Here is a 26,517-nt window from a genome sequence, read left to right on the forward strand (position 1 = left end):
TCAACCAGCACTTGGAACGCGACTCCTTGGCTGGCTTCGGTTATCCGCTCCAGCTTTCTTTTTCCCCGGCCTGCCCCCATTTTCCTCTCCACCTCACCTATGCTGGGGTGATTCTTATTGTTGTTTAGCTGCTAAATCATAGCCAGCTCTTTTGTGACCCCCATGGACTGTAGCCTACCAGTCTACTCTCTCCATGAGACTTCCCAGGCAAGAATACTGGAGTGGGTTGCCATTTCCTTCTCCAGGGGATCTTCCCAACCCAGGGATCTAACCTGAGCCTCCTGCCTTGGCAGGCGGGTTCTTTACCACTGAGCCACCAGGGAAGCCCACTAACACTGGACACAGACTGGCAAATACCTCCCTGTTTCCCCAACGCCCGTGTTACCCTCCCCGCACCTTGCCTGTTGTCATCGCTCCACCTGAAATATCCCCAGTTCCCAGGTCAGAATCTTAACTCTTCCATGGTGCTGATTTCCATTTGAAAGGAGTAACTCCTACCTCAGATTTCCTCCGAAGTCTTTTTACCTGGATCTACCTTGCGCACACACACACACACACACACACACACACACACACACACTGGCTTTTAGTATCTTCTGTCTTATGTCACAGTTATGAATGAACATGTCTTATTCTACCCTCTAGAACAGTGCCTGGCATGCAGTGATGCACTGATATTTTTAAGGAGTATGAATGAATGAATTCTGCTAGTTTTTCTTCTGTGCCCTAGGACCTTGGCTGGCAGGGGCCATAACTGTGTCTTTAGCCCAGTGCTGCGGCCAAGATGCCCGCTGCTGGATGTATGGTCACCCTGCCTGCTGCAAGGGCATGATGTGGAGATTAGCAAAGGAGATAGTTCAGCCATGGGGAGGAGGTGATGACTGGGAAAGGTGTTGTCTCTCCTTTACCTCATTCCCTCCACCTTGGTATCTGGGTCAGTGAGGCAAGGCCGTTCAGTCGCTTCAGTTGTGCCCTACTCTGTGTGACCCTATGGACTGTGGCGTCCCAGGCTCCTCTGTCCCTGGGATTCTCCAGGCAAGAATACTGGAGTGGGTTGCCACGCCCTTCTCCATGGGAATCTTCTGGACCCAGGGATGGAACCCGAGTCTCTTCTCCCGCACTGGCAGGCGGGTTCTTTACCACTAGTGCCTCCTGGGAGGCCCAAGGGAAGGCTGCCGGGGCTCCTCAATCTGGGGACACTGAAGAAGAGGTGCCATGGCCAAAGGTCAAGGTGGTCTTTCTGCCCACCAGCGAGTCCTCAGCCTTCACGCTTCAGCCACGGGTCCCCCATCCACCTCCTTGCGGTAATCACGGGGTTTACCAGTTGCTCGGGGGCCCAGCCTTAGCCGGAAGGTGCCATGGTGGAGTGGGGTGGTTGCCGGGCCCCCTCCTAGCCCCGCGTGGCTGACAGGGTCTCTTGTGCCTCTGCAGAAGGACTTCACGGTGCGGGAGGAGCTGCAGCAGCAGGACGTGGAGCGCTGGCTGGGCTTCATCACCTTCCTGTGCGAGGTCTTCGGCACCATGCGCAGCAGCACGGGCGAGCCCTTCCGTGTGCTGGTCTGCCCCATCTACACCTGCCTCAGGGAGGTAAGCGCTGCCCGGCCCTAGCGACGTGCCTCTCCCGCTCCCGTGTGCCAGGAACGCGACAAGGCCTGAACCCCGTAAAGTGATCAATCACTGGGTTAAGAGAAACGGAACTCCCCCGGTGCTTCTGTTTACTCTAGCCAGGTTTTTGTTTATTGAGTTTATGTGAAAGGAAATAGTTCCCCAAAGGAAAGAATTATGAACTCGGACTGTCGTCTGTTCATGCTGTAGAACCTCGTCCGCAGAATGCAAGGCTACAGAAAATATTGTTATCTGAGTGAATAGATCTTTGGGCTGGATGGGCTTACCGCTGAATTATTTGTTTTAAAAAAATAGTTGCTTCTACATGGCCTCTGAAAAAGAGGAAAATGAGGGTGATCAGGAAGGTTCTAAGAAGCAAGAAGTCGGTGGGGTCTGTGTCCTACCAGGTACCCTAATCCACTGTGGAGGGTCCTCCTTGGTGGCTCTCTGGGGTAGAATTGAAGGGACAAACACAGAAGCTGTTGATGTGTCCAGTGAGGGGCGTGTGGCTCAGAACACAGGAATGAGAAGGGAACAGGACGAAGGCCGTTGGCATTCCAGTTGTATCTTTGAGTTAGAACCAAGAGAACGTGCTGACGTGCGGTACCGAGGAGGGAGGAAGCCGTGTGGGGTCCTCATTTATCAGCCTGCTGGCACCACTTCCTGAAGAGAAATAGATTGGGGGTGAAAACCAGGGATTTGGGTGCCCGTTGGCCATCCCCAGGCAGCTCTCTGTCTGCATTGCTCAAGTACACTTATTTGATGATCCGGAAGAGGTCAGCCCTGGGGACACGGTGTCGACCTGTACCCGCTGCTGGGGACTCACCCAGGGGTGGGTGGGAGCGGCTGAGATGGAGTGGAAGAGGTGGAGGAGGCCAACAGGCGGGAAACAAGCCGGAACGGGCGATCAGCACAGGCGATCAGCACAGGCTTCATCCGGTGGGGACCGGTCAGCCCACGCCTCCCAGATGCTGGCCCCACCCACCCTCAGCCGCTGATCCCAAGGTGTGGGGAGGGGCAACCTCTGGGGAATCAGTGGGACCAGGGCAGAGAAGTGGCCTGGGTTTGGTAACAGGGAGGGGCACCACGGTGTCCGCGGAGTGAGCACACACTGGGGAGTCAGAGGAGGTGAGGGCGTGAATGGGGACAAGTTTTTGGAGAAGTATTCCTGTGAAAGGCCCCAGGGAAGGGGGACTTGTCAAGAGATACTTTTGTGTTTCTGAAAGAAAGATAATAGAGCAATCTTAAGAGAAGGAAGAGGGTATCTGTAAATGTTTTTGAAGTATCCGTTTATAGAAAAATAGCACGTTCATTCCAGCCTGGTAGATCCACAAAAGCAGAGCACGCAGGCCTCTCCTGGGTGCTTTGTGACCCCATAAGCTTCTGCCACTCCACGGAGCCAGAGACGCTTCTTGACAGATGTACTTGAATTCAGACTTGTTTCTTAGATTCAGTCAATGGCCTCTTCCGACTCGATTTCGCTCTCCAGGTGTGCTTAGCTCAGACCACAGAACCACAACAGGCCGTGGGTGTGCTTTGTGCATCCCTTTGGAATGCCTTGAAGTTAGCCCTCTTGGGAACAGGGGGCTGGCCCGGATGGCCTCTTGGGTCCCCCTGTCCTCGTCTGAGCTTCCCTGCACCCCGACAACCTGCCTCAAGGCGGGGAGCAGCACTGTTATGGGGCGATGACCTGGATTGCCCAAACATACTCCCTCTGCGTGATCTGGGCACCTCCTGGTGTTGCTGTCACCTCTCCCCCAGGCAGGAAGTGAGGCTGCAGCTGAGCCCCAGCCCTGGCTGCCAAGACACCTCTGACAACGCCTGCAGTAGTGCGAACCTTCTGGTGTGAGATCCAGAAGCTGCCAAGAGGTCTGCACAGACCAGAAATGAGGAGCCCCCTGACGCCCACTTGTTGGTTGCATTAAACTCTTGAGGGTGGCATCACCCAGGCCCGTGGTAAACTTGGAGGCTAAATAAATAAATTATCGATGGCTTTCATCGTTTGGTAAAGAGGAAACCACTGTCCCACATTCCAGCCCATCTGCTTGAGGCCACATAGGGAGACCCCCGAATTCTTAGAGTCAGTTGCTGCCTCCTCCACCTGATTACATGTACACGCATACCCAGGCCTGACCCACGTCCTTCCAAAGCAGGATGAGCCAGTTCTCGGATGTTTCTAGAAGCCAGAATCGTTGCTGCTGCCTTTCTCTGTGCTGGACAAGTTTAGGCTCTTCCCCCAGGGCCATGCAGATGGCTGACCCCAAATGTACAGAGCCTGCCCTGTCCAGAGGTCCTCCCAACTGCCAGAACCATCCCCAGGCTGGCATCTCTGGCTGCCCACTAGACACATCCCAAGTCAAGCCTCAGAGCCTCGAACAGGATGTGCCTGTGGCACCCCAAACCCTCCTGCTCAGTCCCTGTCCTCACGTAGCCCAGACCCAGCCTTTTTGCTCCCTCTGTGGCCAGGCAGCAGTCCCAGGACTCCCCAATTACCCTTTCTCAGCATCATGGGGACCCCCACTGCATCCACTGCTTTGGCACCCCCCGCCGTGGCTTCCGCTCCTCTCCTTTCCTCCGTGCCCCTGAGCCGAAAACAAACCCACGGGTCGTCTTTGGTGCAAAGAGTCTCATTTGGAACAAACCTAAGGAAGAAGAAGATAGAAAATCCTCAGTCTCAGGGTCTTTGGAGTCATGGAGGCCACCTTCACTGGACATGGGGCTCACTCAGATTGAGCCTGTGCTTTACCCCTTCAGGCTGGGGGACACCCATCTCTCTGAGGGCTGCCCTGCCCTAGAACGAGGCCCATGGGCGTTCGCTTCCGCACTCTGACCTTGTTGAATTAACCTTCTCTCAAGTCACCCAAGCTTGAAACCTTGGACTCTGTCCTTGAAGTCTCTCTCTCTGGCCCTGAAGCCTTCCCTGCTGGCCCAGCTCAAGTCTCTTCTTCTGGAACCACCTCCTGTCCCCACCTCCCACCAGATGCACCAGGAGCTCCTCCAGGGGGAGGCTCTGCGCTCCATCCTTAGAGCTCCATCCTTTTGACATCACCGTAGTAGATTCTTTAGTATTGATAACAGCTCAGTGGAAGGCATTGTCCAAAGCACTTCATACATTCTTCTGTCTCTTAACTGGGGCAACACCCTGAAGATTATCATCCCCATTTCCCAGAGAACAGAGAGGTCAGACAGCTTGCTCATGGCCACACAGCTAGTGGGAGCAGAGTCAATATCAGAATTCAGGTCTGACCACCCAAGTCCCTGCTCCTAAACCCCCTGCTTCACTGCCTTACGAGTCGAACAGGAGCAGCTCTTATTCTATTCTCGTCCATACCCAACGCCTGCTCTGTGGTGGAAGCCAAAAAGATCTTTGTGGAATTGATTCTGTTTTTGCCATAAATAGCATGTGCCAATCAGAGATCCCTCTTCAGGGGATGGAGAAGAATAATTTTCAGTAGGCTCTTCAACTGTGTAAGAACAAATCGTTTCTGCCAAGATGATTTTCCAAGGGATTGAGGAGTATTATTGGTGACCAGAAACTATGTGAGTCTCCTTGCCCTCCTGTTTACAGCTCATATTTGCCTCATGAGCTCTTTTCAATGTTTTAAAATGTTTCTCATGGTAAGAACATTTGAGAACTACACTCTTATCAGATTTTTAAGTGCACAGTACAGTATCGTTATCTGCAGGCATAACGTTGTACAGCAGATCTCTGGAATTTATTCATCTAGCATCACTGAAATTTTATACCCGGTGATTAGCAATCCCCACTTCCTCCTTCCCCCAGCGTCTGGCAACTCCCATTCTAGTCTTTGTTTCTATGAGTTTGACTAGTTTAGATCCCTCATATAAATGGCAGCCGCAGTGTGTGTGCACGGCGTGTCCAACTCTGCGACCCCCTGAACTGTAGCCCACCAGGTTCCTCTGTCCTTGGGATTTTTCAGGTAAGAATACTGGAGCAGGTTGCCATTTCCTCCTCCTGGGCATCTTTCTGACCCAGGGACTGAACCTACTTCTCCTGCTTTTCCCGCACTGGCAGGCAGATTCTTCACCACTGAGCCACATGGAAACATGTAGTATTTGTCCTTGTATAACTACTTCTTACACTTGGCATAGTGTCTTCCAGATTCAAACATGTTGCCCCATATTATGAATTTCCTTCTTTTTAAAGGCTGAAGAGGATTCCATTATGTGTATAGATCACGTCTTAAAATCTGTTTATTTGTCAGTGTACATTTAGACTGTTTCCACATTGGATGCTGTGAACAGTGTTGCAGTGAACACAGAAGTGCTAACGTCTCTTCCAGATCATGATTTCAGTACTTTTAAAGAAATACCCAGGGTGGGACTGCTGGATAATATTATGTAGAAGTTCTATTTTTATTTATTTTTTTTGTGGAACCTTCCTACTGTTTTCCATTGAAGCTGTACCATTTTGCATTCTCATCAACAATTTACAAGAAATCTAATTTCTCAACAGTTTTCAACTTTTGTAGTTATACATATGGGTGTGTTTATTACGGCCTTCCTAACAGGTCTGAGATGGTTTTGACTTGCATTTCCTTGATGATTAGTGACCTTGAGCATCTTTTCATATACCTGTCGACCATGTGTTACGTCTTCTTTGAAAAAATGTCTATTCAAATCTTTAGCCCATTTTAAAATTCTGGTTATTAGCTTCTTTTGCTTTGGGGTTGTAGGAGCTCCTTCTGTTTTTTTTGAACATTAACCCCTTGTCAGATATATAGTTTACAAATATTTTCTCCCATTCTGTAGGTTGTCTTTTCACTCTGTCGTTTCCTTTGTTCTTCAGTAGCTTTTTAGTTTGATGTAGTCCCGCTTGTCTCTTTCTGCTTTTGGGATTTTGGTGTCATATCCATGAAATCACTGCTGAGACTAATGTCATGAGACTTTTCCCATATGTTTTTTTCAAGGAGTTATAGTTTCAGGTGTTGTGTTATAAGTCTTTAATCCATTTTGGAGTTTATTTTTGTATAGTATAAGAGTCCAGTTTCATTCATTTGCATGTGGCTATCCAGTTTTCCCAGCATCGTTTGAAGAGACCGTGTTTTCCCCATTTTGTTCTCCCAGCATCATTGTTTGTATCCACTCCCTCTCAGTTGACCAAACCTGCCTGGATTTATTTCTGGGCTCTAAACTCTGTACCATTAGTCTATATGTTTATTCTAATTATTGTCGCTTTGGAAAGTATTTTCAAATCAGGCAGTGTGGTGCCTCCTGACTTGCTCTTTTTCAAACCGTTTCAAGATTGCTTTGACTATTTGGAGTCCTTTGTTATTCCAAATGAATTTTAGAATTGTTTTTTCTATTTCTGTGAAAAATGACACTGGAGTTTTGATTAGATTGCACTGAATCTGCAGGTCATTTTGAGTAGTATTGACATTTTAAATATATTAATCTTTGAATCCAAGATCAGGAACAAGACAGAGAATGCCCACTCTCATCACTCCTATTCAATGTAGTACTAGAAGTCCCAGCCACAGCAATTAGGCAAGTAAAAGAAACAAAAGCTATCCAGGTCGGAAAGGAAGCAGTTAAATTGTCTGTTTGCGGATGACATGATCTTGTATATAGACAATCCTAAAGACTCCACACACAGAAAAACTGTTAGGACTAATAAATGAATTCAGTAAATTTGCGGAATAAAAATCAACATACAAAAACATCCATTACATTTCTGCATGCTAACAACAGGGCTTCTTCTCTGGTGGCTCAGTGGTGAAGAATCCACCTGCAATGCAGAAGACACGGGTTCAGTCCCTGGGTTAGGAAGAGCCTCTGGATAAGGAAATGGCTACACACTCCAGTATTCTTGCATGGGAAATCCCACAGACAAGGGAGCCTGGCAGGCTACAGTCCATGGGGTTGCAAAAGAGTTGGACACGACTTAGCGACTAAACAACAGTATTAACAACAAACTATCCGAAGAAGGAAAGGAGGGAAATGATCTTATTTACAGCAGCATCAGAAAGAATGAAATACTTAGGGATAAATTTAACTAAGCAAGTGGAAGACTTGTACCTCGAAAACTACAAAATACTGATGCAAGAAATTGAAGAAGATGGCTCAACAAATACTGAGCCATCCCTCAACTGGTTTTTAATGCCATTCTAAGGACCTTTCAGCCTGCTAAGGTCCTCGGTCAAACTGTGACTGCAAGGGTTCCACACGCAGGAGGGGTGTGATCAGTGTCTGTGGCCTGAGCTAAGGGTTTCATCATCTCCTGTCTCACCTGGAGCCAGTCTGCAAGGTTTGGGATCTGGCTCACCCAGCACCTCCCCGCATCTCCTTTTTCCCGACCCTGCAAGGCTCCCTGCCACCTTTGTGGACCCAGTGGTGATTTTACTAGACTCCTCCAAGTTATCACTGACTACTTCTCTCTGGGCCGCTTACTTCAAGAGCTTTGTTAAAAATCCCTCTGCAGGGGATCCTGGGCTGGCTTTTAACCCCTTACACTCGTGTCTTCCGAGCCTGCTTTCCCTGGGCACCATCTCTGTCCACTCCCTCTCAGCCTTCCTTGCTCCCCCGAGCCCCCCATCTTCTCTCTCTGGATTCCCACCGCCCTGCCCTCTTCAGAGTCTGGCAACCATTGCCAGAAGTCAGGAGGGGAGGAAGGGAGGCGGTGCCTCCATCAGGAATCTCTCTGCACCCCTCTCTGACCCCCACCAATGCCTCCCTCCACTTGGCTCCCTTGCTCTCCTTCCCTCAGGCCCCAGAAACCCCATCCGCCCCTCCATGCCCTTCCTCTGAGGGGTGTCCACCCCCACCCCCAGGGATGCAACTGGCTGGGCTCCTCACAAGGCTGGCAGGCGCAGGCTGGGGAGGAGAACTCCGAGGGCAGGAGTCAGGCTTCTCAGGAAATGAAATTGCTCCGCGCAACAATGAGAGGGCCACTTTTTTAACTTTTTGCGTGAGCGTGCATTCAATTGCTCACATTGTTTTGGCTCCAGGGGGAAATCTGACCTCGGAAAAGGCTGCGATGAAGTGGGTGTGGGTGGAGATCCTCCGCTATTTTCATAGGGCCCAGAGAGTCCAGTAGAACATTCTTCAGGGGTACCTTTCCCGTGGGACCAGTGCCCCCTTCCCCAGAGCAGAAGAGGGGGCTGTGGATGGATCTAGCCAGGGCAGGGCCCTCTGTGGCTGGAAGACCCTGAGGACGGCTGTTGCCCGGGTAGTGATGGACCCTAAGGGGAGCAGAGACAGAATGATCGTCCGTGCCGCCCCGGACTCGTAGCTGCATCCCTGGAGCGGGTGGGGGGCGGGGGCGGGGCTGCCCCTTTGCACTTTGGGAAGCTTTTACAAAATGACACATTCTCAGATCGCTACTTCAAACAATTAAATAGAACTTTCTGGGGATGGGGGTTTGAGGAGGCAGGGGAGTGGGGGAGATTTAAGCTTTCTGTGCGACTCAAATGTGCTGCCAAGGTTAAGATGTGCGTTTCACGAGACCGTGATATGCAGAGGGCACATGGGAGGGGGACCACCGGAAGAGCCAGAGAGACCTGAGTTTGAATCCCACCTCTGCCACTTACCAGCTATGAGCGTGCGTGCCAAGTCGCTTCAGTCGTGTCCGACTCTTGCGACCCTATGGACTGTAGCCTGCCAGGCTCCTCTGTCCATGGGATTCTCCAGCCGATAATACTGGAGTGGGTTGCCATGCCCTCCTCCAGGGGATCTTCCAGCCCAAGGATCAAACCTGCGTCTCTTACGTCTCCTGCACTGGCAGGCAGGTTCTTTACCACTAGTGCCACCTGGGAAGCCCCTAGCTACAGGGCTTTAACCTAATTCTTCATCTTTCTAAACCTCAAGTTTCTATCTTGGCAGGGGAATAATGGGAATAACTCAGTCTGAAGGTTAGTTTTAAGCCCCTCAGTGAGCTGACACGTTGTGAACTGCTGTTGAAAGCAAACCATATTCTAGGCATTGCTCACGAGAAGAATCGCATCACAGGAGCCCCAGAAAGTCAGAGCCACTCTCCTAACTGGGCTCCACGGTCCCCCACGATCACAAACCCTCTTCCTGGAGAACCTCTCATGAGTCCCACAGCTCCAGCCACCCAGTTCCTGTTGTGTTTCCACAAAAGGTCTCTGACATTCCTCCTGCCTCCAGCGTGATCTTCCTCCTCCTCCTGCCTGACTCCAGTCCACCTTCAGGACCAGGTTCACTTCCCACAGCGTCCCCACCCCACCCTGATTTACTCTTCCTGCAGCACATTCTAGAATTTGCATCTGCAGAGAGCTGCCGACACAGGCCCTCTGGACATGTCCTTAACCAGTGGTTGTATTAATGCCTTGTGACCTCATTTGGGTTAAATCATTTTCAATCTTCCATTGGGAGCTGAGAATAGGCTGAGTCTCATCCAGCATGTAACCCCAACTGCATTGTGTTTAGGACTCTGTGTTCATTTGGTTTGCGACAAAGCTACTTTCTTTTTTTTTATATTTATTTATTTGGCAGCTCTGGGTCTTAGTTGGCAGCACATGGGATCTAGTTCCCTGACCAGGGTTTGAACCCAGGCCCCCCTGCACTGGGAGTGCTGAGTCCTGACGACTGGACCACCAGGGAAGTCCCAAAGCTACTTTCCTAATGAACTGTAAAGTTACCTAGTAGTCCTGGAAAGAAGGAGTGTACATTGTGACCCTCCTGCAAGAAGTTTGCAGTCCACTAGCCACCACATGGCACCCCACTCCAGTACTCTTGCCTGGAAAATCCCATGGACGGAGGAGCCTGGTAGGCTGCAGTCCATGGGGTCGCTAAGAGTCAGACAGGACTGAGCGACTTCACTTTCACTTTTCACTTTTCACTTTTCACTTTCATGCATTGGAGAAGAAAATGGCAACCCACTCCAGTGTTCTTGCCTGGAGAATCCCAGGGACGGGGGAGCCTGGTGGGCTGCCGTCTATGGGGTCGGACAGAGTCGGACACGACCGAAGCAACTTAGCAGCAGCAGCAGCCACCACATGCGCAGTGGACTCTGAACATTTATGATGGGTTGTGCAAGTTGTACAAATACAGAAATGGAGGGAGTTTAGGAGTGTGGGCAGCCGCTGGGGGCAGAGAGGAAGGGGGACTAGAGCTTAAGGGGAAGTGGGCTTCAGACAGGTATTGGCAGGGAACAAGAAAGGCCCCCATGAAGAAGAGTTTGAGGGGAGGGCGGGGAGCTCAGCCCATCTGTGTGAAGAGATAGCCTGATGGGTGGGCCGTGGGCTGGCCTTGACTCACAGCAGGGGCATTCTGGTGGACACAGGGTGATACTGGGAACCTCTCTCTGAGAGCATTTTAAGCTGGAGAGTGACACCATGGAGAGCATAAAGGAGAGTTTGTTTATTCATTCAACAAACACTGAGAAAAAATGCTACTTCTTTACTGAACCCAAAAGTCTCTCAGACATTTCCTGCTGGATTCTGTGCCGAGATTAAAGTCAACTAAATCTGGGGCACTCCCTACCCAGAAAGACCCACGAGTCACTCGGTGCATGGCAGAAAGTACAGTGCTCAAAATAAGGTGAGAGTGGGAAGCAGGAATGTGGGCGCCCAGAAGGCAGATGAGGCAAGATCTGCCTGGCAAGGGCACCTTAGCTGAGAGCAATCCGACTGGAACCGTCAATCAAGCAGGCTAAGAAGCAGGAAGGGAAGGGCTGGAAGGAAGCTTGAAAATTCAGGAGAACCTTCCTCCTCTGTGAGCAGTTTATTCCAGCCTGCATCTTAGGCATAGACCCTGTGTGGAACGTTCCTCTGACAATGCACCCCTTCCTGGGGCAGGTACACAGGGCCTGGGCACCAGTTTAGCCACCAGTCCCTCCAGGGCTGGCAGCTGCCGTTATGAATACCCAGGTTAAGCAACCATGCCTGTAACCTCTGCAGAAATAATTCCCCGCCCTTTTTGTCCCCTCCAGAACTGCTGTCCCCCAATTCCACTTGGCAGCCAAGATGCTCTGTGGTGTGACGCGGCTGACCTACTCAGACAGCGCCCAAAACAGACACATACACACACACACACACACATATACTGATGTGCCCGGATCTGGGGCTCCCCTGATCCTTGACCTCCTCAAGATACAACTCAGAGCTCACCCCCACCCCCAGACCCTCCCTCAGAAACCCCCCCCTTACACTGTCCTACTTCCTTAGCCAGACTCTGCAAACTGAAATGTGAAATTTGAAGCCAGTGTTCCCCTTAGCAACCATGGTAACACAGGATCTGATAGAGAGCCTGCAGTTATAAAAATACCAGCTTCCACCAGACACTGGTTTCCAAAGGGAAACCAGTCTCCACGCCAGAACCGTTTTTAAACCGTCTTTAAAACTCAAAAGAGATTTCCAAACCCATCTCAACATGGCTCAGGAGGGCATCTCTTCAATTCCGCCGTGGAAGGCGGGTGCCGGTTGTATGCTTTCGGTATGTTCTCTAAGAAATTTAGAAATGCAGAAAGGATGTGGCTCTCTGAGAATCTGGTAGCTGTGTTAGGATATACAGGTGGGAAAGGTTTTTCTTAAACGGCAAACATTCGAGATACATACATATATATATATATATATATATATTTTTTTTTTTTTTTTTTTTTAAAGGTTTAGATCGAATTGCCGCGGCTCCTTCCAAGTTCCCTCCCAGCCCCCAGCCCCATCAATGCTCCTAATTACAGAGGGGAAATGATTTGATCTCTGTCCCCTTCCTTGAAGACAGTTTTAATTAACATAACCGTTTTCTAGCAGGAATTCTACGTTTAAGCCTTGGAGTGGCGAGGTAAGAGAGTTGGCTAAACTCTGCTCAGGGCCGAAGAGAGGGGTCCTCCAGCCCCTCCCCTCCCCCACGGAGCCCCCGCGGCTCGGCCTCTCGCCTTATCCTGGCGCTGCCTGCAGGGGGCGCCCAGCCTTACGGGTTGGGGGTGGGGGGCTCACCCGCCCCAGCCTCCAGACCCGCCCCTGCAGCCCTGGGCGGAGGGGCTCTCCCCGCCTTCCCCCAGCTCCGCGCTCTTCTCCTGCCTTCCTCTCCTCTCCTGGGGCCATGCCTTGTAATTTTGAAAAATATTTTAACTCAGTAATTAATGTCTGAACTTCAAGAGGCCCCTGCTTTCTGCAGAGTCTTGCGGAAGGCGGGCGGGGAACGGGGAGGGGCCGGGATTCGGGTTTTTTCTAGGCTGGCGAATGGAAGGTGGAGGATAAATTGTTTCTCACTAGCGTTGTGGGTATGAGATACACATACAAACATATATATGTACAGCGTGTACACATACGCATGCATCTGCCCATAGATCTTTTAAATACTTTGCACTTTAAAGAAAGGAACCTTCCCCGTGGCTTTCTCTTAAGTGGGCTGATGTCAGAGCCTGCTCAGCCCGCTTGGGAGCACGAGGGGAGTCAGGCTGGGACAGTTTGAGTGTGTGGGTCGGTGGGGAGGGGAGGTTGCTGGGAGCGAGAAGGGATGATCTTTATAATTAGAGAATAAGAAACCAGGCATTGTGGGGTAAAAATAGCCATCATAACTTCAGATAACCCAGAAGTAAACAAAAACAACAAAGAAGAAGCCCATTTCCTACCTACAAAGGAGGTTGTGAGTAAGCAGCCCCACTGATTGCTAGGCTGGTCGGGACCCATCTGCAGCCCCACGGAACAGCGCCCCAGGGTTGGCCCGTCCCCTATCCCAGCTCCGCTAGGCCTTTCTGCTCCAGCTCAGGTCCCCTCCACCTGGCAGTTTGGGTGTCTTTGAGTGTCAAGGGCTGATTGAACTGCTGGGGCCTGGGCCTGAACGTGCTGTGCATGGCCCTGCCCTTGCAGAGCTGCTGTCTCCAGGGGAGGAGAAGTGCAAACACAAAGTCCCCTCTGCCGGGAGCTGGTGCCTAAATCACACACAGCTCTCTCCAGAACACTCACTGAGCTTCCTTTAACCAGCTCCAGCTATCAGATTCAAACCGTTTAAACCTAGCAGCTGCCAATACCACCCCCACCTTCGCTGATGCCCCTGCTGGGTAGGTGACATTTAGGAGCACTCGTTGGTCTGATAAGCAGGTTAGGAACCACCTCTTCTCCTCTTTTCTGTCCGCCTCAGGTCCTAGACAGAGCCCAGTTCCTTATGGAGGACTCCGTTGTCACTGGCGCCAGCAATGAAAGTTGGTAATGGGTGGCCTGGGCCAGGCCAGTAGAGAAGGGTGTTATTGTTCCGCCGCTCAGTTGTGTCCAACTCTTTGCGACCCCATGGACTGCAACATGCCAGGCTTCGGTGTCCGACACCATCTCCCAGAGCTTGCTCAAACTCATGTCCATTGAGTGGGTGATTAGAGGAAGAGATGGTCTTCAGAGCCAGACGGACGTGGGCAGCTTATCCACTCTGGCCTTCAGTTCCTTATTGGAATGAGAATTAATCGTAATTTAGGAGATTTGCTAATTACAAGTTGACTTCCTCCCTTCCCTGTGGCAGGACACACAGAACAAAGACTTGATAAACAAAAGGCAAGGAATAAAGGGATCAGTGAGCAGCATGTCTATATCGTATGAATAAAGTGCTTCTCAATGAGAAGTGTGAAGGAACACAGTAGACTCCGTCTCAGAGCCCTTATCCTTGCCATTCAACCTGGGAGATGGTCCTTCCAGGCATCCTTCCAGGCCTCTTCTGGGTGGGTGTCAGTCCCTCAGAGGGATCCTCTCAGAACATACTCATTGCAGCCTGCTTTCTTAACCTCCACAGCCCTGATATCTGACTCCGCCTGGGAGTTTTCTTTGTTAAGCTGCTTGTTTTCTGTCTCCCCAACTAGCTTGGAGATTTTCTCAAGGCAGGGACTGGTCTGCTCTGTTCATAACTGTATCTCCAGTTGCCTGCCATAGCGTAGAAACTCAATAAATTATGTTGAATATATTAATGAAATAGAATGTCTAGACTGAGAGAAGCGGGAAACAACAGTCGCCCTTCTAGAGTTAACTAAGGAAGATTTCTCAGGGGACATAAGTCCAGAATCCTTGAAGAGGCAAGGTGAGCAAGCCAGGTGGGGCTGGCTGCTCGTGGTCCCTAGAGATGAGCTCATAATGAGGGAGGGAAGAGGAACACTCCCCCGGAAATCCAGCTCAAAGGAACGTGCTCTCAGTGTGAGCAAAAACTGCTGTCAGCCAATAAAGTTCCCCAAATGTTGTCCCCATATTTCGATCCAGTTAAGAAGTCTTTAAAAAAACTAGGATCATGGCATCCGGTCCCATCACTTCATGGCAAATAGATGGGGAAACAATGGAAACCGTGAAAGACTTTATTTTCTTGGCCTAGAAAATCACTGCAGATGATGACTGCAGTCGTGAAATTGAAAGATGCTTGCTCCTCGGAAGAAAAGCTATGACAAACCTAGACAGCATATTAAAAAGCAGAGACATTACTCCACTGGCAAAGGTCCATATAGTCAAAGCTATGGTTTTTCTAATAGTCATGTATGAATGTGAGAATTGGGATCATAAAGAAGGCTGAGCTTTGATGCTCAGAATTGATGCTTTCCGTAAGAATTGATGCTTTCAAACTGTGATGCTAGAGAAGACTCTTGAGAGTCCCTTGGACTGCAAGATCCATCCAACCAGTCAATCCTAAAGGAAATCAGTCCTGAATATTCATTGAAAGGACTGATGCTGAAGCTGAAGCTCCAGTACTCTGTCTACCTGATTCAAAGAGCCAACTCATTGGAAAAGACTCTGATGCTGGGAAAGACTGAAGACTGGAGGAGAAGGGGTTGGCAGAGGATGAGATGGTTGGATGGCATCACTGACTCTAAGGACATGAGTTTGAGCAAGTTCTGGGAGTCGGTGATGGACAGGGAAGCCTGGCGTGCTGCAGTCAATGGGGTCGCGAAGAGTCGGACACGCCTGACCTGAACTGAACATGGCTTGGTTGGCCGAAGCTCCCTGATGGGGTCTGCAGAAGCAATATTTTGACCCCCAGATGAAGAAAGGTTGAGAGAGAGTGAGGGTGGCGGGGGCGGCGCGGACAAGATAAGAGAGAAGAAAAACACAGAAAGCGGTTGGCCTTGGTTGGTGGCTGCGTGACAGAGCTAAGAACAGCATCCACAGACCGAGGAGGGGGCAACCCCAGCAGGGCAGGCAGCTGCCGGCTCCTGCTCACAATGGCTTAACAAAGCCCGGCCCAGTCGGTGGAAGGCACAATTAGCTCATTCTCCCATTGCCCTTTTGATTACACTGTTGTTCTCAGGACTGCCATTTCTGTAATTAAGACCTTGTCCCTTACTCAGAGGTATTGAAACATGAAAGTATTTGCTGAATCTGGTTTCCCAGGGTTAAAAGCCAGACTTAGGAAATGCAAACATACATTCACTAACTAATTATCCTTTAATTAAGGCCGAATCCCTGCTTAAAACAATTAGCTCCGGGAATTGAACAGTAGGTACGACTCCACTTTTTGCTAATTGTTCTCCCCTGATCGCCAGGATATGGCCAGTCTCGGGGGAGGGCGGGAGGTTGTCGGGGGAACAGCAGTGGATGACTGTCTGCCGCTTTCGGTCTGGACTGGACCACGCTCGGCTTGCTTTGGAAACGTTAGTCAGAGGTAGGGAAGAGCGAGGAGGATGTGGTTTGGGCAAGGGGAGCTGAGAGGCTGGCTGCCCCAGGCTTGGACGCGAGCCGTGGGAAGTCTCAGAAGCTACTGCCGGCCACACCGAGGTGGCTCGCCTGGCTGGAGCTGAGGGCGTGGGCCAAGGATTAGCTGACTGGAAAGCAATTAGATGAGGTGGGGCTGGCTGGGAAAATACCTGGAATCCCAGGGCCAGGGTTGAGACTTGCTTGGGTCCTGCCCAAGGCGGGAGACCACGTGGGCTCCGGGGCGTGGAGATGCCCTCCAGTGAGGCTGCCTGCCACTGGCCCACCCGGCCCATGCGCTTTCTTGCCTTTTGCGGATGAGAAGTGGATTCTCCAGTGTGGGGAGTCCGGGAAACAGGCCATGTTCTGATGACTATGTCTCCTCCACCTTGGTTGGCCTGCTCCTGCCCCACCAGGCGCCTAGGACTTCCCTAGGCCAGCCTGGTGCCATCAGATAACCTCCCCGTTTTCTAGGTAGGAGGGATGTGTGTGTAGGGTGTTACCCTTCCAGGGAATTTACTGCTTTGAAAGGAGAGGTTGGGAGAAGAAAAAAAAATGTGTGCCCCAAAGGAAAAAGTGATGCTCAGAGTTTTGTGGGAAGGGAAGGAGATGACTAACCCCTTCCGGGGTCTCCTCAGAAAATACCCACAGGCACTAAAGCTTGCAGAGAACCCCTGGAGCCTGCCCTCTGGGAACCTCTGCTCCAGAAGTGGAATTAGGATTTTCATCCAGGCAGATGGTCAGAGGGGCCTTCCACACCGGCCTCAAAGCGGCAGTGTCAGGATTCCCAGGGCAGACCCAGTGCCGATAAAGACTGGCGTAGATTCCAAAAGCCCCTGACGGCTCACTTTTCCCCTCCCCGAGAAGAGATCCTAGCTCATGCACAAGCTTTCCTCTCCACTCTCCAGATCAGAGGTCAGAAGACTTCTCTAAAAGGCCAGAGAGTAAATATTTTAGCTTTGCAGGCCAAGAGGCAAAGTCAAGTTTAACCACATCCCTGCTATTTGGACTGCGCTGAGCAGCAGTGCGAATCAATGAGAACGGTTTCTGTAGAAACTGCTCAGCTCTGCCTTCATAATGGGAAAGCAGCGGAGATGATATGTAAATGACTGAGAGTGACTGTGTTCCAACAAAACCTTATTTATGGACACGGAAATTTGAATTTTATATCATTTTTATGTGTCACGGAATATTATTATTCTTTTGACTCCCCCCCCCCCCCCAGCTATTTAAAAATGTCAAAACTCTTCTCAGCTCATGAGCCCATAAAAAGCAGGCTGTGGGCCAGATTTGGCCAGTGGGCTATAGTTTACAGACCCTCTGTCTAAATCTGTGTTTCTCAGCTGGGAAATTGCCCTGCAGGTAATGTTGATGCGCATTCAAATTTGGAAATCGCTGTCCGGGAGGAGAATTGGCCGTTTCTCAGGCAATGCTGATGCCCAGGAGAGGAGGACTGTGCACCAAGTAGGTCTGGGCTAGTCTGAAATCCACCCCCACCTCACAGATGACAAAACTGAGGCCCAGATGTGACTTAGCTCTATCATATGAACCCAGAGAGGCTGTCTGTTCCAGGATGCAGAGCTGGGTGGTTTTCTGTCTCTGGTTGCCTTCAGAGGTTCATTCTAGTGCATGCTGCCCGAGGCTCTGTCTGAGACGCAGGAAACGCTTATGTGTCCCCTGGAGTCCCAGAGTGGCAGGGCTCCGGTGAGTCACTCAGTGGCGACAGTGAGAGGCATCCCCCTGCTGTCGGTCAGCTCCCTCCTGACCACCCTGCCCTGCGCTTTAGAGAAAGTCCCTGCCAGCTTTGGGGATCCACAGAGGGGGCCAGAGGGAAGCAAGCAGCCTCCCCGATGAGAAGGGAAATGGAAAGCACAAGGGCTTGGACATCAGATTTACGTGATTTCAAATCCCATGCTGTTTGTACGAGCTGGGGGCCTGAGGCAATTACTTAATCTCTGTGAGCCTCAATTTTTCCATCAGTAAAATGGAGAAACAGCCTCTGCCTCTGCAGGGTTGTCTTAAGGATGGGTGATTACGTCTGTCAAGTGTCTGGCACACAGTACAGAACTTTTATGGTCTCTTTATTGGCCACTCTGACATTGAGCCTTAACCACAGAGCTGCTCAGCCACAGCTTGGAAAACCATGGAAAAAGGCAACACCTGAGACCGTGGCTGTGTTGATCTCTCTGGCCTTCGTTTCTGTGACATTTCATTGTTGATTTAGGGGTAAAGCTCATGTCCAGAATTTGTCCCTAGGGGTGCTTGGGTGGGTGGCCTTTGGGTCCTAGGAACCCACGGACATTGTACACTGACATCTGTGAAAATGTGCATTTTTCTGGGAGAGGTGTCAGTTTTCATCAGATCCCCAAAGGGCTCCATGCCCCGCCACCCCCCGCCAAAAAAGAAAGTTACAGGATACGTATCTATAAACATAATACAGAAGAGAGCACCAGACTTTTGAGACAGATTCCTGGATTTGGAAATCAGCTCCCTGACCCTGCTGACCTGTAGCCCTGGGCTCATCAGAGGTCAGCTAATTCAGATCTTAACTTCCTTTTCCCATGAAGGGAAACCCGGAGTGGGCAGCCAAGAACAGGCAAGGCTCTCGGGGGCCAGGTGAGCAAGGGGTGTCACAGGAGGTCCCCCTGAGGGTCAGTGTGTTTGTTTCCACTTTAATACTGGGTTGGTTTTTTTAAAGATGTTTTTGAACGTGGACCATGTTTTAAAAGTCTTAATTGAGTTTGTTACAATATTGCTTCTGTTTGATGTTTTGGTTTTCCTGGTCAGGGATTGAACTAAGATCAGGGATTGAACCCACACTCACTGCATTGGAAGGTAAAGTTTTAACCACTGGACCATCAGCGAAGTCCCATAGATACGGGGGATTTTTAAGTGGCCAAAACTAAGCTCTGGTGATAAGGAGGCATTGTGGTGACCCTTGGGGAGGGTCAGTGAAGAGATGGAGCGCGAGAGGGCTGTGGGGTGTGACCAGGTTGTCGCTCTCAGTCAGGGCATCGGAGCTCACGTGCCCGTGGTGATTTGTGTAAATCCGTCTCACTACGTGCTTAGGATCTGTGCATGTTTTTGCATGGGTGATACGTCAACCAAAAGTCTTCTCAAAAAACATTCAGCTGAGAGAACTAGAAACACAGTTTAAAATCACCACCACCCCCTGTGGAAGTTTTCTATATCATTTTGCAGTTAAGTTAGCCCTGAGCTTGCAGAAAGAGTAACTTATATATAAATATAAATAAGAGAGTAAGACTTTAATCCAAAGGCCAGGTTTAAGCATCTTTCTTCTACACCCAAGGTGCTATCTAAGCCTGCTTATAGAACTTCTGCTTTCTTTAATTATCTTGTGGGGCCCACAGGCTGTCTCGGGCCTCTTCACGGCCATGGTGGATGGACCTGGCCTATTTTGGGTGGCCTGTCTGCTGGGGCAGTGACTCTGCTCAGCGCACCCCTGATGCCAGAGCGTTGCCTGTCCCATCTCCTCTCTGCTTCTTCCATCTAATGGACTTCTCTTCTCTCTCTCACTTCACAACCCTCTCTCTTCCTAGTGGTTTGTTCTTATCAACCCACTAAACGCATCTGCAGAGGGGCCGGCCTTCTGTTGACCCCATGTTCCCCTTCAGAAGCCACCCCATTGCTCTCTTCCCTTACAGCCAGAAATTTCTCCCCACGTGGAGTCTCTGGGTTGCTTCCACCCCGTCCAGCCAACAATGTGGTCCCTGTCCACATCGTCACTCCAGAGGCCTGCTTGGGCCTTTGTGCTGCTGTTACAAAAGCTGCACAATGAGTTGTAAACCAATGACGGTGACTGTCTTCCAACAAAATGTTATTTATGGACACTGAAATTTGAATTTCATGTAACTTTTATGTGTCACAAAATATTGTACTTATGATATTTTTTGTCAACCGTTAAAAAAAAAAACGTGAAGACCATTCTTAGCTCACTGGCCCTGTACCGAAGCAGGCCTCAGGTGGGATTTGGCTGGTGGACTAGAGGTTAGCCACCCCTGATCTCAGTCTGTGATTCTGAACTAGGGGCAGTTTGCCCTGCAGGGGACATTTGCTAGTATCTGGAGGCATTTTTGGTCCACGTGACTGGGGCAGTGCTAGAGGCATCTAGCCAGGGGGGGCCAGGGTCCTGCCATGCACAGGAGGCCCCACAGAAAAGAATTGTTTGGCCCGAATGTCAGTCGCACTGTGGCTGAGAAATCCTGGTCTGAATGATCTCGTCTGGCCTCAGAGCTTTCAGTACCATTGCACCCAGTGCTCTCAGATATTATCTCTGGCCGGGACCACTCCTTTGACCTCCAGATCCAAATGGCCAAACCCCCTCCTCCCTCTAGCTAGCCTCAATCTTGGTAGATGAAACCACTGGCCACCCATTTTACTCAGGCCAGAAACTCGGGAGTTCCCCTTTAGTTCAGTTCAGTCGCTCAGTCATGTCTGACTCTTTGCAACCCCATGGACTGCAGCACAGCAGGCCTCCCTGTCCATCACCAACTCCCGGAGTTTACTCAAACTCATGTCCATTGAGTCGGTGATGCCATCCAACCATCTCATCCTTTGTCGTCCCCTTCTCCTCCTGCCTTCAATCTTTCCCAGCATCAGGGTCTTTTCAAATGAGTTCCCCTTGATCCCTCCCTTTTTCCCCCACCACTGTCTACCAATCCTGTAGCCTCAGCCAGCATCTGTGCCCCCTGATAGGCAGCTCATCCACCCTCTGTCCTGTCATGCCACCATCACCTTGGACTTGGACTTCAGATAACTAAAAACTGGTCCTCTACCTCTTTGCCCCACTTTTCTTCATCTCAGATGAAAGGTCCCTTGGAAGGCAGGTGTGCCACCACCGGGGACTCACAGAGGTGTTTCCAAGCCAGTGCCCCTCTTGAGCTGGGTGTGCGAGGCTGCCCAGGCCCGGGTGAGACTCTGGGCTCAGCTCCACCTGGAGAATGTCTCACCTGGGTCCTTGGACAGGTGCAGGTACTCTCACAGATGCTAGAAGGAAAGAGAGGAACAGGATTGACTTTTTTTTTTACGTCCCCCTGAAACTAATCTCCTTTCTTGTCATACTTCACATAGCACGTGTAGATGGATAATGTGTTTGTGGGTGAGTGTGTAGATAGGCACATGTAGACTGGCTCCAGATGCGTGCATCACCTTGAGTTTAGTGGAGGACCCTTCGCCGAGAGCGGGTGTTCATCTTTAAGTCCTTCTCCAGAAGTTCATTTGATGGCCTCTTAGCCAGAAGCGTGGAGAAGTTGATGTCCTTTGGGATTTACTAAAGGACGGGCAACACAGCTAACACAGGCGGGCCATGAGTGAGACCCCTGACAAAGGCCTGGAAGCTTGTGGTCACAGGCAGCTGCTCGGGGCAGCCGCAGCACTCACACCTGACCTGCACAGATGCTAGATGCACATCTCCAGGCCTGGGTGCCTCCACCAGACACTCCCCCTTGGCCCAAAGACTCAGGGATGTCCCGACCGGCCGCCACCCCATTAGTTCCCAGGGACTGCGGGCAGCAGCTCTGGTATGGTTCTCGGCTACCACTTTGCTCCCTCTCCTCTGTCTCAGTCACCTTTCACCGGAATTGCCCCACCAGCCTTCTACCCGGGCTCAGCCCCCTCTCTGTGGACTCCAGGCTGACGGGACTCTCGGGGGGTCACCGCCTGGAACGTTCTTCCCTCCTCCTGGCTCCCGATCCCACTCTTTCCTCAGCTCCACAACAGAGTGTCAGTTTAGAGCTCCCCCAGAAAGCCTCTTCCGGGCTTCCTCTCCCTGCACAGATGAAGATGGTCCTTCCTGCCACCCACCCCCACACCACGCTTAGTTCTGAGCAGAACTGAGAGCTGCCGCTGATGAAGCCAGATACTGCTCTAAATACATCTCATAGATTATCTCGAGTGCTACCCACCCCAACACACACACTCTCCAGATGAGGAAACCGAGACGCAGAAAAGTTACGTGTGCAACACACGTAGCAGGTGATCGAGTCAGGGTTAGAACCCAGGCAGTCTCGCTTTACAGGCCCAGCTGCCATCCCTGTTCCACTTGGGTAAAGTCTGTCTTCTTTATTAGATTAGTAGGTCTACAGGTGAGGACAGGATTCATGTTCCTTGCTGAATGAATGAGTGAATGAATGAATGATGTTCTATCCTTTCAGACCTGTGTGTCACTGGTGGGGCTGCGTCCAGGGAATAGAGGCTCTTGAGTGACTTGGCCCCAGCCAGCACGTGCTTTCCTTCAAATCCAATTCATGGATCTTCCGAGAGGGCCCGCTGGGCGCCAAGTTCCCATGTGAGCAAAGACTAGTCTAGGTAGACTCTAGACTCCAGGTAGAACTGGGCAGAACCAAATAACTGCCCTTGGGCTGTGAGTCTTGAGGCTTCTCCCTCCAGGGGGTCAGGAAAGGAGGTCAAAGAAGGCTTCTGGGGGAGGGACATCTCTCAGCCTATCTTAAGGGATCTGGTAACCGGAGCCAAGGGGAGAGAAGGCGGACCCAGCTGAGTCAGTAAGGAGCAAAGGCCAGAGGCAGATAAGGACCAGACGTGTTCATAGATGGCTTTGGCTGGACCAGAGATCTGTCGGGGGGAGCAGGGCGTGAGGCAGGAAGGGCCCCTGGGGAGGAAGTGGGTCAGTGGGCTGAGCCCTTGATCCCCTGCAGTCAGTTGGACCAGGTGACGATGCGTGGGTAACACAGATCATGGATTCACATGCTCACTCACCCAAAGAGATAATCTCAATTTAGAAAGACTCACCTATTATGAAAATCTATACTCTGCTAAGGGTAAGGCTCGAAACCCAAGCCAACTCCCAGGTGCCCATTAAATACTCTTTTATCTCCAACCTTGGACTTGGCAGTGAGTACTTCTGCTGTCCCCAGGCAGCCCTGGCCCCTTTCTCAGCCCAGACCTGTCTGCCCCTCCGTTTGGGTGGCTGCTGCTCTGAGTGCAGATGCTCATCGTGCCTGGAGCACAGCCCTGTTTGTCTCAGCTTGATTGGCCCAGCTGTCCCCGTCTGGTGGGTCCTTGGTTACCACCTTGCACCCAAACCCACCGCAGAACCAGCTAACCTCCTTCACGCAATGGCCAGACCCCCCTGCCCAGCTGCGGCAGTGTGGCTTCAAACTCCATCCACCTCTACCACCCTGGGAAGACTGGCACCGCTGCCTGGAACCCAGCTTTTATTCCTTAGGGCAAGCCAAGATGATGGCACTGAAGAAGGACATGGTCTAAGCAAAGGCTTCTTCAGCGTTCCGTGCTTGGGGACAGAGTTAGAGGCCAGTGAGCCCGTGTCCCGGCTCCTCAAGGTTCCCCTCCGCTTTCTGGTGCCCTCCCCCACTCACACCCCTGCCAAGTCTGGAGTTGGGAGAAGGGGCCTCTGGTTGACTTGGGCATGTCATGAAGAACTTCTGAGAAGCTTCTTCCCAGGCTCACGACAAGGTGGCTGGGCTTGGCCTTCAGATGACCATGTGCCCACAGTGAGCAGGGCCACGCCCCTGGACTCTGTGCACAGGGCAGCCTTTCCTCGGAAACCAGGAGATGACCCTCTGTAGCAGTGCCCCCTGCCTGGTCCCCTCTGAGCCTGCAGAGAAGTCAGCCCTCCGTCCATTCCTGCCTCCCTACCACTTCTTTCTGATTATGATTTCTTTGGCTTCTTTAAAAGGGAACATCTTGCACCCCAGGAGGCCTCCTGTCTTCCCAAAGGGCCCAACGGGTTCTGATGTGCTTACACCCTGGAGAGGGCGGGAAGGCGGTGCGTGTGAGGGGCGGACTCCCTCAGGGACACGTGTGGCTCGACAGCGGCTCGGCCACCCAGGAAAGCTCACCCACGGGAGGAAGGCCTGTTGCGCAAGCGAGGCCGGGCAGGCGCTCTGAGCTGGCCCGTCGGCCCTGGCACGCGGCTGGGCCTGTTAGGAAATCCAGGAGCCGCTCTGTCTGCTTTCCAGCAGGCGCCACTTCTCTTTCCACTGCTTTGCTCAATTCACGGCCCGGCTCCAGGGCCAGGCGGGCGGGCGGGCAAGCGAGCCGGGCACCCTCTGCCACAGGCCCAGTGCCCAGGAACGCCTGCTCCTGCCTCGGCCCTGCTAGCTGTCACAGGATCCCCGGGCCGGGGCTGCAGAGCTGTGATTAGGCCGGCCGGCCCGCCGGCTGTCGTGGCCACCTCGGGTGGGAGGGCAGGGTGACTCCGGGGGAAGGATTCCAGACTGTTTCCTTCTCGGTTGAGCTCCACCGCCCTTATCTCCTTTCCTGCCAGGCGGGACTCCTCACTAGTCACACAAAGAAAACCCCACCCAAGACGCACAACCCCCACGACCCCCCTGATGGGCTTGAAGGGGGAGGGCTCGCCACTGGCTCCCTCAGGCCACCCGTTTGTCAGTGTACATTGAGCTGAGCTTATGTCGTGGGTCCAGAAGGGGTTGGAGGGGCAGGTCGAAGAGATGAGAACCACCAAGAAATGGTGCCCCCCTGGAGGCTGTCTGAAATCTCCTGGCCCTGTCAGTTAGCCGAGATCCGTCTCTTTTTTTCCCCCACGCCCTACTGCGGATCTTTCCTTCTGATTGACTTTTATTGGAGTCTGGTTGCTTTACGGCATTGTGTTAGCTCTACTGTGCAGCGCGGTGAAGCAGCTATACAAATACTGAGATCTATCTTGGAGGAAAAACAGCCCAGTTGGGGCGGGGGTGGGGTGGGGGTGTGCAGGCAAAGGCCAACCACTAGGTTCAAGGGTAATTGGGATAAGAGACGGGGGTCGTTGTGGGACTGAGTAGAACAAGGGGTGGGAGACATAAGAATAAGCCTGTACCACACAGCCCCTCGCTGTAGCATCTTGCAGGCCTGGGTATTTACTCCCAGTTCACAGCGTATTGGGATACAGGAATGATAATTGGAATATAAAAGACTGAAGAACTGGGATGTCAGCTGATTCCACAGTTTACAAGGCTCAGGAGAGCTGAACGTAGAGCCCCGGGCCTGCCGCTCCTAACTCTGTCCCAGGCCCACTGCTGAGCCTCAGAAGAACAGTCTGGCCCCAGCATATTCAGACTTGCTGTTGGGCTGCACTTCCTGGAGGCAGGGGGCTGGCCTAGTTGACCCCTCAAGGTCTCGTTCCAGCCCAGCGGCTGGGGCCCATTCTACAGGCAAGTTGCTATGGGAACTATAACTTTGAATTTCCTGGCTCTGGGGCTGTGAAAATCACAACCTGAACCTTCCGTTGATGTGGGTTTCTCGATTAATTTCCTGTTTGATTGTTTACTTTAGAGAGCGGAAAATGCCTTTGCAGGCAGCTAGTTCCCTCCACCAAGACGCTTATCACACCCTCCCCCCAAAGCCAGCAAGGTCAAGTCCAGGCCTCAGGTAGGAGGAGGTTGTGGTTGGGGGAGCAGCGGGGAGCTAAGGCCTGGGGCCTGGGGCTCCGGGACAGCTGGCTCAAAGCAGACTGGCTGCCGGGGGCCGCCCTCCCCCTCCCTGCCCTCTCCTGCCTGCGTCGGCCGGAGGGGCTCAGGCTGGTGGGCGCCAAGAGAGACCTGTGATTTCAGAGGCTGGCCCCGTGAGGGGTGTCTGCCCACTGCCCTGGGCCTCAGGCCTGGTCCCCAGCCAGCCTAAACCACCCCTCTGCCCCATCTCAGAGAGCCATCAGATGCTGAGTCAGACGCAAAATGCAGTCATTCCTTCAGAGGAGCGTCCAGAGGGTGCTATAGCGGGTGATGGCCCCAGGTGCCCCCAGAGCCTCCAGGCCTGCTCTCCTGGCTAGGCGCCCTCAGCGGGAGCTTGGAGAACACCTTCATTTCCATCTGCCTCCTCTGCAACCACCCTCCCCAGGCACGGCCAGCAAGGAGCAGTGGATGGTGCTCAGTTCAGTTCAGCCACTCAGTCTCATCCAACTCTTTGCAACCCCATGGACTGCAGCACACCAGGCCTCCCTGTCCATCACCAACTCCCGGAGCTTGCTCAGACTCTTGTCCATCAAGTCGGTGATGCCATCCGACCATCTCATCCTCTGTTGTCCCCTTCTCCTCCCACCTTCAATCTTTCCCAGCATCAGGGTCTTTTCCAATGAGTCAGTTCTTCTCATCAGGTGGCCAAAGTATTGGAGTTTCAGCTTCAACATCAGTTCTTACAAAGGACTGATCTCCTTTAGGATGGACTGGTTGGATCTCCTTGCAGTCCAAGGAACTCTCAAGAGTCTTCTCCAACACCACAGTTCAAAAGCATCAATTCTTCGGCGCTCAGTTTTCTTTATGGTCCAAATCTCACATCGTACATGACTACTAGAAAAACCATAGCTTTGGCTATACAGCCCTTTGTCAGCAAAGTAATGTCTCTG

At 51.8% G+C, this 26,517-nt stretch overlaps 1 protein-coding gene across 7 annotated transcripts in view; it reads left to right on the forward strand.

The window, feature by feature from the left end:
* CTIF (cap binding complex dependent translation initiation factor) overlaps nt 1-26,517 on the forward strand; it is a 324,401-nt gene that overhangs the window by 279,690 nt on the left and 18,194 nt on the right. For all 7 annotated transcript variants that reach the window (XM_070779021.1, XM_019986752.2, XM_019986753.2 and 4 more), the window contains one exon: nt 1,432-1,587. In XM_070779021.1, coding sequence (XP_070635122.1) covers nt 1,432-1,587 — 156 coding nt within the window. The remainder of the gene's footprint in view (nt 1-1,431; nt 1,588-26,517) is intronic.

The sequence above is a fragment of the Bos indicus genome, chromosome 24, assembly GCF_029378745.1.
Source record: "Bos indicus isolate NIAB-ARS_2022 breed Sahiwal x Tharparkar chromosome 24, NIAB-ARS_B.indTharparkar_mat_pri_1.0, whole genome shotgun sequence".
NCBI classification, from domain to species: domain Eukaryota; kingdom Metazoa; phylum Chordata; class Mammalia; order Artiodactyla; family Bovidae; genus Bos; species Bos indicus.